Source organism: Gopherus flavomarginatus, chromosome 2, assembly GCF_025201925.1.
Source record: "Gopherus flavomarginatus isolate rGopFla2 chromosome 2, rGopFla2.mat.asm, whole genome shotgun sequence".
NCBI classification, from domain to species: domain Eukaryota; kingdom Metazoa; phylum Chordata; order Testudines; family Testudinidae; genus Gopherus; species Gopherus flavomarginatus.
The window spans coordinates 94,100,442-94,112,002 of NC_066618.1; the positions used below are offsets into that span (position 1 = coordinate 94,100,442).

General features: G+C 37.5%; 1 protein-coding gene across 1 annotated transcript in view; it reads left to right on the top strand.

Annotated features, from left to right (window-relative positions):
* NME8 (NME/NM23 family member 8) overlaps positions 1-10,426 on the top strand; it is a 33,948-nt gene extending 23,522 nt beyond the window's left edge. Inside the window, exons 12-16 of the mRNA XM_050937733.1 lie at positions 5,446-5,590; positions 6,583-6,690; positions 8,087-8,238; positions 9,160-9,304; positions 10,189-10,426. Coding sequence (XP_050793690.1) covers positions 5,446-5,590; positions 6,583-6,690; positions 8,087-8,238; positions 9,160-9,304; positions 10,189-10,426 — 788 coding nt within the window. The remainder of the gene's footprint in view (positions 1-5,445; positions 5,591-6,582; positions 6,691-8,086; positions 8,239-9,159; positions 9,305-10,188) is intronic.
* Positions 10,427-11,561: the final 1,135 nt, after the last annotated feature.

The window sequence follows — 11,561 nt, forward strand, 5'->3', positions numbered from 1 at the left end:
GTGGGATAAAGGAACTGCCAATAGCCTTTTTCAGGTGTCATGACTGTTTCATATTGTGTTAAACGGACAAGGTCCTCCAGTGAGGTCTGGGGAATTGAGTGGGATAGCCAGGACAGGAACACCAGTTTGAGAGTGGGCTGGGATGTGGCTGCAGACCCAGCATTTAGAAATAATAAGGGTCTAAGCTATCCACACTTGCTGCTGGATAAAAGAATTGTCATTGTGGACTCCCCAGACCTTAAGATACCAGCAGCCGAAGAACAGGCACCACCAGAGGCGCATGTTGGAGGCAGGGCCCTTCTGGTTCTGACAACCTCAACTGAGGGAACTGCAGTTACAGTTTTATGTCCACCAGGCAGCAGGCGCTGAGCTCACTACTGCTTCTTCTTGGGCCTTGCTTTATGTAGTCATCTGCTTCTGGCAACCCTTACGAGAGCGTAGATTGTAAGTTATTGCAGGCTGTTCCTCTACGTCTTCTTCTGGAGTCAAAAAAAATTGACTCTGCGTGGTCCTGAGGTGGTGGTTGGTTCACTGGGGGTGGTGCATTTTTACACTGCGAAGCATGTATCCACTCTGAGATGCCAGACAGTTTAACAGCTGTCCCTTGACTCTGGCTGTAACAATGGCCTTCACACCTTGTTTTTTCCTGATGCATACATTCCTCATTCACACAAACAGATTGAGAATACAAACAGTAGTATTTTATATAGAACAAAAAAAAGCATTGCAAATTAAACCTTGCTAAGTTTTACAATTGATAATTAAGACAATTTACATTGAGACCCAGGCCTTCAATGTTTCTTTAATTTACTTAACACAGACACAATAGAGAATCCTGTCTCTTACTACCTAAATCTTAAAACAAAGAGTTAGAGAGGGCCCAATTTGTAATGCATATGGGAAAACAGAATCTTATAGTCCCAGGGGGTCAGTTCTTTTTGCTATTTAAAAAAAAAAATGGCTAGCAGGATGAAATCAAATTATACTTTAGTTCTTATGGGACATTATAAAATCCTGATCCTACATATCCCCCTTTTGACACTAAGATTATTAATCGCCAGTGTCACTTCTTATTTAGTTCACGTAATAGAAAATACTGGGAGGTGATTTGGGCCTGTGGCTTTAGCTTTACATACATTTGTTTTATTCACCAGCACATTTTAAACATTTTAATTAAACACATACAATTTAAAACCAAAAACAATTAGGGGTAGTAACATTAGTATGCCAGTAGTTGTGGGAGACCATTCAGAAAATATGTTATACCAATGGTAAGCTGTTATGCTTTTCTGCAGTGGCAATTCTTAACATGTCCCCATTTGCGTGTATAATATGAATAGTCCAGTTTTCCACATTTTTGTTTTTATTTTATTTTATTTATTTATTTATTTATTTTTAGGAACTATGTTACCTTTTTACCTTTTAACAGATGATTGGTAACTGTTTGCCATTAATGCCAAGATTGATAGAGAACTCAGCTAAATCAGTGCTTACAGTAAGCTGAGACTCTTTTGTTGTTGTTGTTGTGGCAAATAGTAAATGTGATTATTGGTAAACACAGTACTTACATTACATTTACATTTGTCTTCTGGTGGGTTGCTAACACTTTTTAAACACTTTTTTCCAAGAATTAACACATACACATAGTCCATTATACAGTACTTTGGATTATCTGAAAGACAAAAAGAACAGTTTTTTACCCCTTTTGGGGTGGCATTGATTATTGCTTAAAGATTCCATTCTTTTACAAATACCCTTCCTGACTGCAGGCAAAACAGAGGAATTACCCCATATTTTCCTGTGGTTTTTTTTTTTTTTTTTTTTTTAGGCAGGCCAGGTTTTAATAGCTTTTACATTTTAAGGGTTATGCAAAAATTATTCCACTGTTTAGTTATTAAATTCATGAGGTGGTGTACCTCAAGTTTTGCCTCTTATATAGCAGACCAAGTTTGTAATGTTTTTCCTGCTGTGTTAAGCTTTAAGTTTATTTACAGGTAATAGCTGAGAAGCATCATTACCATATTACTTTAAAGGATTTTTCCAAAAATCATACACACTACAAGTTGTTACAGGGGTACTCACTAACATTAAAGTTATTTTAATGTTTAATATTAACAGTAACATTAGCATTAAATTTATTAAAGGTATCTTGTTATACCATGCCTTTTATGTAGGCAGTTTGTTTGCTGACCAGGTATGTTCTTTATTTGCAGCTTCGTTTGTGCTGGCAGTTTTTACCTTTCTTTATTAGTTAGGTAATTTGCATTAACACAGGCTAGGCTTTTGGATTCAAAGCCATTAGCAGAGCTCAGAGACTCTGTCTTAACACACAGGGATTTGAAAAAGAAAACACAGCCTATTGCGGCTCTTTTTGGAGCCCTAATAGGATTTTAATTCAGCAGCATGTTTCATTTGCATTTTTTTTTTACATTCCTTTTTACAATATACGCTGCACGTGTCCTACGGAAAATGCACATTCTTTTTATACTATAACTTTTTAAAAACATTAGCCATATTAATTTTTACATAAGGTATAACTGTTTGTTTTGTTTTTACAGAGTTTTCATGTACTTTTATTAAAGTGACAGTTTGATTACACAAAGTTATTTTAAGGCTCAGTGTTTTTAACATTGCTTCTTTTTGTTTTGTGCACCTCACCTCTGCTGTTGCTTCAGAGGGTCACTGTTAATTTCTTATTCTGTCATTACAGCTCTTATCTGCTATTGTTACAAAAAAAACAAACCAAACAAACAAAAAGACTCCAGAATTTTTACCTATTCTCCTGATTGTGACTGCCCTATTGCAGCCATGACCTGGTCTTTATTTAAAAACATTTTAATTTTTGTAAAGAATCAAGTTGCCCCTTAAGGGTTAAATGCTAAATTTCAAAGCCAAACAACACTAATTACCTGTGTCTTGCAAAAAGGTCTGTCAGTTTTGCAACTTTGAATCAAAGAGTCAAATGAATTTTTAGTGGCATTAAAAACAAAAACAAAATTAATTTATCTTACACCTACAAAACAATAGTTTTACAAACCAGATGTGTTGGTTTAGATTTTTAGAACTTTACATATTTTCACAGACAAATAGATACATACACATTTTTTTTTTCTTAACATTTTTTTTACACTGCTTTGTTTTTGCATAGCTGTATATATATATGGATTATTTACAGGCACTTTTCTGGAAAAGGGCCCATTTTTCCTTCAGAATGGCTGCAAAGAAACCAAGAATTTTCTCTCTTTAACATGGTCCTTTTTAACATTTTCCACAAAATTTAACTGCTTAATTTTCTTCAGCCTTTGTAGAGTTTACTTTTACTTTTTTTCCTTAAATCACTTGTTTATGTCCCAAAATGACACCTTTATCACCTCAGATTTTACCATTTCAAGTATTGTTTCAGGGGTTCATGCCTGCACTTACTACTTTTCTTACTCCTGACACTATTCCCTTAGGGCTTTCAACCTGTTTCTTTATCTATTGCTTGCCTGCTTGTCTGGGCCCAATCCTGCTTTTTTTTTTTTAACCATTTGTGAGTGATATTGTGGTCATTTTACAATTTTGAAAGAAATGTTCAAGGAAAGGGACCAGGAAGGGTGGGGGCTAGTTGAGGAGCTCCCCCCGCCCCCAGCCTTGCTGAATTGGTAGTGGGACACTATAAAGAATCAGTTTCTGAGGCAGACAACAAAGGGGAACAGAACAAGGGGCTTTTTGTTCTTTTTACAATGAGATGGGAGTATGAAGGGGTTTGGATCGATCCGGGGTTTGGAGAACGGGGTAAACAGGAGCGCTCGGTCTAGTGGTGGGAGAGGAGGCTTTTAATAAAGCTTTTAACTTATTATTTGAATAAGTGAGAGAGGCCAGTTTTGATTTTGTTCACCTATGATTTGCCTCTTCCCACCACTGCATGAAACAATTAACTTCTCCTTTAGCCAATTTAGTTTTAGGTTGGCCGAGTTTGTCTTTTAAGACGTTCACTCAGTCTTTGTTCCAAGATTTTAACAGTGGCTACTGAGTTTTGGGATCCCCCTGAGTTAGCCTAGACCATTTTCCCAGAAATTTACAGGAGTCTGGCCCCTTTTTACAGGAGTCTGGACCCATCCTAAATACATAAAATGAGCCGGCCTTCATTTAGGGAACTGTCCCGACTTAGACGTCTGGTTACCAGTACAGGAGGACTTTCACACACCAATCACACAAGAAAGAAATTCAGGTTCGTCAGAGCGATGCCTGCTGCAACACACAAAAGGAGCCCACAGGCTACTGCCTCAATTGCCCTAGCTTTCACACTAAGGGTTTTACCCAAGGTGTGGTGCGGCTGCAATTGTGCAGATTTCACTCACTTAGACCGCGGGGACAGGAACCCCTTGGTCGGCCGATCCCCAGACAGAGACGGCACCCAGACTCAAACACTCCACAAGAGGACAGATAGACACAGAGACAGGACAGTCCTCAGTCTGCACAAAACACAGAAATAATTACCTGACCAGATTCCTGATGTCAGATCCCGGGATCCCTACCAGAACAGAGTGGGAACCAACAGGTTCGATGGCGTAGACCTCACTGTGGCTGTGCACCTTTCCGATCCAGTGGGGGACCGCTTGGGCCAAACGCCCAGGTGCCGGCTGCCACGGTCATCCTACAAAAACAGTCAGGAATCACACAGCCCCAGTGAAGACGGTTGCCATCTCGGTGGAACCTCCAAATTGTCAAAGTTAGAATCAGGACTCACAATTTGTCAGACCACTCTGTTTTATTAGCACAGCGCTCTGCCAATAACATTTAGAATATGTGAGTGCCCATGCAAGGCTTAAACAGTCTTATTTAAACAGATAAAAGAGCGAGAATTAGACAAAGGGACAAAGATACCAAAACAGTAAAATTCATCTGGGGCACAGCATGCATATCCTATTTCCTTACTAACTGTTATCGATCTAAGGCTAATGCTTCACCAATTGCCCTTAAACGGTGCAGTTGTTCTATGTTAATGTCTGTATTCCTGACACCTGGTTGCAACATTCCAACATCTTTGCTTAAAGATACAGACAACATTTTTTTAATCCTTTCTATTTTCACAATATAATTCATTCTACTTTCACATATGCATAAGCAGTCTCCCTTTCCTATATATTAGTCAGTGACATCTTCAGAACCTTCAAAGACAGAGACTAAATCAAATTAAATGTGACTTCTCTGACATTCTTTCCTTCCTTAAGAATGATTTTAAAAGGGCAGAAAACTTCTCGCTGAGCATCCAAGGAATGATTATTGGACCCCTATACCAGTTGTTATGAATTATAGTTTTCATATTCCAAAATGAACAAGTTAACTCTTTTGGGAAACTTTATAATGAAATGACTGGATAAACTATAATATGGAAATATAACAAATATAAAATAAACTAAATTATGACAATGCAGCACCATTTCAATGTTTTACTTGTAGATTCTATTCTGAAAAGGATTAAGGATGATGGCTTTACAATAGCAATGCAGAAAGAAATAGTTCTGACAGAAGAACAAGCACACCAGTTTTACAAGGAACATGAAAATGAAGATTTTTTTCCAACCCTTCTAGAACACATGACAAGGTACATTAACTGAAAGGCAACAAGTTGGAACTTACAAATGGAAGCAATATTTTTCACAATGCGTAATTAACCTGTATAACTCATTGCCACAAGATACAGTTGAGTCCAGGAGTTCAATATTAGTGGAATGAGTTTTATGGATAAGAAGAATATTCACAGGTACATCAGACATACTATCCAGAAGCTAACTACCTTGTGAGAGAATTAACTCAAGGAATGGCCCCACCCACCGTAGCTGACTATCTCCAAACTTTAAGAATAGATAGGTTTCTGAATTTCACTATAGATCTGGGGAATAATTAGATCCCAAGAAAGTAAGTCATGGCACAAACAATATTTGAAAAATCAAAAGTGTTTTTATGAACAGTATATAAAAACAACAATAATGATTGTTGTAATTCAGCACATAAACCCTCCTCTACTCATTTTTATTTTCCCCCTAAACATCTGACAAATATCACTCATCCTCCTGTTGTCAACAGAGCATGGTAAGTGGGTGTGGCTGTCACCGCAGTGAAAATTTTCCCTCAAGCAAAGTGACAACAGTCATTTCAGGCAGAAGCAATTACAAAGTCTAAAGAGTTTGTCCAAGATGCTTCTTCGCAACAGCTTCACAACATTCTCTATGGTCCTAGTCTGGTGATCTGTGGGAAAATCCTGGCTCCATAGAAGTTAATGGCAAAACTCCAGTTGAGTTCAGTGAGGCCAAGATTTCACCCTTGATATATAAGTTAATGACACTCCCTGCATCTAATGGTACTGTTCAGTAGTTTGTTCATTTAAATTACCTTCACCCAATACCCCATGCCCCTGCCCAAAAATATAAAAAATTCACCAGAACTTCAGCTTTTTAAATGTATATTGGATTTTAAATCTCTCCGATATCAAGGCACCTGTACCCTGGCTACACTGAATTTAATCAAATTACTTTGAGAGATATTTTAGGGGTATTTTTCAATTGCTTTTTTAATCCTAGTCATCTCATTTAACAGTGGTCCAACCCTTGCACTTGCTTTAATACGAGAAAATGCTGTACAACACTGGAGAGATTTACTAGGCCCAAAGACTCTTGAAGAGTCTAAGGAGAAAAGTCCAGCCAGGTAGTATTTGTAATAGTGATACATGATTCATAATCTGCAATATATGTCCGTAATCTACATATAAATTTAGACCACATTGTAACCAATGTAACTATATGCTGTCATCTGAAAAGTGATATATGTTTCTGAAAGGTTTTATAATTTTCTTGATTATATAGTGTAGCACATACAGCATCAATTGGATTTAGAAAAAACATATGGCTAGTAAACATAGTTGAAAATTCAAATTAAAAAAAAACATTCCAAGATTTTGAAGAGAAGAGAGGGATCTCTTGAGTTATAATGATCAGTTTGATTTATTTCTGTGATTTACACAGCTGACAACTAATTATTTTCTATTTTCAACTGTTCATTGATTATATATTACTCTGGATGATATATCTGCTTGAAATTGTTTTCTGTTTTACTTATTCTCCTCTTCGAAAAGTGTCCTATGTCTTAGCTAAATGAAATTTGGGTGCCTTTGTGGAAGCATAGTGTTTTATTTATGGCTCAATTTCCTTTTCTAATCTAATAATTTCTCATAAATATCTCATCAATAATTATGTTAGGTACTTAAGATAGTGTTTGTAACATTGTTTTCAGTAACTGTTGTGCTATTAAGACATTCATTCACAGGGTCTGTCATCTATAGCAGTGGTACTGTTTATCATTTAGTAAGACCTATTATTAGTGATCATAATGGGAATTAGTGAATAGTTTAAAAATTGCACTAAGGATTATTTATAGCTAAAAGTAGGTAAAACTGCAATTAACCTTCCAAGTCCAGTGTCTTAGGTTACGTCTGTGCTACAAGTTAGGGGTGCTATTCCCTGTTTGTGTTCACCTATTCACACTAGTTCTCCTCAAGTTAACATGAGTATAAATAGCAGCATAGCTGTAGTAACATGGGTAGTAGCACCAGAGGCATGGCTGAGCTGTGCCAAATACATACCCAGTAGTTTCAGGAGGGTTTGTACTTGGCATGGCTCTGCTATGCTACCTATGCTGTGCTGCTATTTATATTTATGCTAGCTTGATGAGAACTAGCCCAAGTATGTGTACATGAGCAGAAAATCACATCCCTAGTTCACAATCTAGACATAGCATTAGTATCACATAAAGAGGACACAGGAACATTCTGAAGTAATTGAACATTCACTGGTGGCAGCAGGCAAGAATGGAATTTTCGAAAGCACTTAAATGACTTGGGCTCGCAAATCCCACTGAAAGCCAAAATGATTAGTTTAGAATACATCGATTCATTTCAAAAGGTTTGTAAGTATCCTTTGTGTCTCTAGTGTCCACCATCTCAACCCTCAGAATTAACATTTATTTAGGCGATTGATAGGGATTCTGATACATATGCATGAAAATGTCATGTCACTGAACTACCTTGTTGTTTAATAATTGTTAGTTTACGTTCAGAGTATGCAGTAGACAGTGTACCTCTCAATCAGCTGCATGGCAGTGCTTCACCTGGTGAAGCTGAGAAGGAACTAGAATTCTTCTTTCCTGTGGAACACACTTTGGCAGTTATCAAACCCACTGCTGTTAAGGAACATAAAGGTAAACATTCTAGAACATGCATACCAAGCCTGTGGATCTCATTCCAAAATAACTTATGCATCCAACGAAGTGGGTATTCACCCACAAAAGCTCATGCTCCAATACGTCTGTTAATCTATAAGGACTCTTTGCTGCTTTTACAAAATAACTGTGGACCTCATTCCTACAAAATATTAGCAATATAAAATTTGCAATAAGTCATATTAGATCAATTCTTTTTGTCTTTCCTAAATGCATTTTCAACATTTAAAAACCTTTTAGGCATGAAGTAATTCTTGCTGCCGCCCCACTACTGACATTTCATTAGCCAAAATTGCCTATGGTTCCTTCCTCTCTCAGGCCACGGAAGTGGTGATGAATTAATGTTTTACTGTGAGATATATAGAAAGAAAGAGGAAGCTGTATCAAAGAAAAGATAAAACCTATTTTAGTCATAGAATGAAAAAATGGAGTTGAGTCTTCCTAAACTTGCTACTGCCATTGTTTTTACCTCTTCATCTAGGACCTCACCCCCTTATTAGAAACATTCTCTGTTTTATAGTAACAGCTTTGGTGGTTATTTTGATTTTTATTTGTCCCCATTCGTTTCTATGAATCTCACTCTTCCCTTTTTGGAACTATGCAGTTTGATCTTACCAGGCCAACTGGTGTGTGATGTTACATTCCAACTATCCAATGAGAGATGATAGGATGATTTTTTTTTTGTTATTGTTAATAGTAATTCATACTTTTTATGTCACTTTTTATGTTCAAGATCTCACTCCTGATTGTTCTATATTATAAATAGCATGTTAATAGATATAATTACATGAATGTGCCAGAAAACAAATCTAGCAATTTCTGGGATTTTTCAAGGTTATCATTTCTACATTTGTTTACAATAATGTTAAAAATTAAGACCGATGTATTTTTTTCTCCTAGATGACATTATGCAGAAGGTTACAAATGCTGGCTTTATTGTATCACAGATGAAAGAAACAAATTTCACCCATGAAATGGCAACACAGTTTTATAAGGCTCATGAAGGAAAACCCTTTTTTGACCAGTTAGTGAATTATATGTCTGAGTAAGTGTCTGGTTTTACAATATCATGCTATGTAAATGTAGCAGTTACAACTTTGAATTTATAGAGCAGGCAAAACGTTTTTGTTAAACATACGAAGACTGTTGGAATTCTGCACTTCTTTGTCATTTTCTGTGTCAAATGTAGGGGATTTTTAGAATTTTTATAAAAAGAACTTAAATATTTATTATCTTTTTAGAATACAGTGTCTTTCCTTTATTAGGCAGTGGGTTTTGCTTACAGAACCTGTGAACTACACTGAACTGAATTATGATGACCACCTTTTTGGATTTGTTCCTCAAAAAAAGAGAATCCTGGGCAACTACTTATGTCTCCCCACCTCTTTTTTTTTTTTTCTTCAGACGACGACAATTGGGAAAATAGGCTAACCATTTAAACGCTGAAGTTGTTAAGGAATGAATTGTTTAAGGCCATTGTTTTCCACTTGGATAAACAATAAATGAGACTTTTTCTGTTCAAAGGGTATTAAGAATCCCAATTTTCATTTTAAATATGTGCCTCTTCCAATAGAAAACCACTTCTCTATCTTCACTCTTTCTGCATCCCCAATCATTCACTGTACATTTCTCCAGGTGGCCTTTCAAATGCAGACCCAGAGGGGTATATGAGAGAAATGTGACCGTCTTGTTAAACCTATCACATTATACTTTGGAGGCTTTTGATGGTATCTATCCTCTCACCCTCAGAACTAGTTTTCACCCATCTCTAAAGCCAGACATACTCTTTTCCTGAAATAAATCAGGAACACTTTTTCCCTAGGAGTTAAATTTTGCTAACTATTTAGTAAAGAGTTCAGTGTTAATGTATGGTCTATAGTTGCAAAGCTCTAGTAATACATATGATATTTGTATATCTTGATGTTACAGGGGTCCATCAGTGATAATGATCCTAACTAAAGAAAATGCTGTGGAGGAGTGGAGGCAATTAATGGGTCCAACAGATCCAGACGTGGCAAAAGAATCTTCTCCTGATTCTCTTAGAGCTCAATTTGCACAAGATATTTTGCGTAATGCAGTTCACGGCTCATCTAATAAGGAACATGCACTGAAGAGCATTGAATATGTATTTGGAGAGATTGATCTGAATAGTCTAAGCCACAACTGAGATCTGTCAGTAACAGTTAAAATGTAAGTCATTAGATGGTTATTCATCTATCTATCCACTTGTGTTTTTATGCTATATATAAAAAGCAGTAATAAAATAAACTTTTTCTCCCTAATGAAATATTTTGTTACCAATTAGTAACACTACTGTAGAAGGTACCAATTAATTTACTAACGTGTACTAGACCGTTCGTGCTGGTAATGACCACTATAGTTATGTTCGCAAAATAGTCTTCATTATAGCTCACCCCTTAATTAACGCAGACTCATATAGGGCTGGAAGGGACCTTGAGAAGTTATCAAGTCCAGCCCTCTATGCTGAAGCAGGACAAAGCAAACCTAGACCATCCCTGACAGATGTTTGTCCAGCCTGTTCTTAAAAACCTCTTCCAGTGCTTAACTACTTTTATAGTGAGAAAGTTTTTCCTAATATCTAACCTAAATCTCTCTTTCTGCAGATTAAGCCCATTACTTCTTGTCCTACTGTAATGGGGGTCACTCACCTCTTGAACACCTGCTAGTGACAGGCTGTGGTACTGCAGTCCTTTTCTTGCCCCAAGTGCCCCCAGCAGGCTGCCTGTAAACCTTGGTGGGTCTTCAGCAGCTTGGCATTAAGGGGTATTAAAGAGTCCAGTAGCTAACATTCTATTTGCCCTTGCTAGGGTCTTCAGCCTCAGCTCTGTGTCCTTTCAATTTGGCTCTTTGTTTGGGCTCCAAAATAAGGTCTGGCCCCATCTTGGGTTTTACACCAGTTTACCTGTGGATGGTAGAGGAACCTGGGCCCATTATAAACAACAGCTATGCACTGCTTGATTTCCCTTCAGGGAAGGGTGCTGATGATCAACCAGCTTGTCCTGTCCATGCTCTGGCACTAGTTCAACACCTTGACCTCACCCCCAGGAATCTGGCCAGCCTCCAGAAGAAGATCCTGGAGTTTTTCTGGCTGGGGCTGCACTGGGTCTCTGCAGGTGTACTGATCTTTCCCATGTGGGAGGGTGGACAAGGCCTGATCTGCATCTGCAGCCAGGTCCACACCTTCCTGTCATAAACAGATAGCTAAGGGTTAATGTCTCTTTCACCTGAAGCACCTGACCAGAGGACCAATCAGGAAACCGGATTTTTTCAACTTTGGGTGG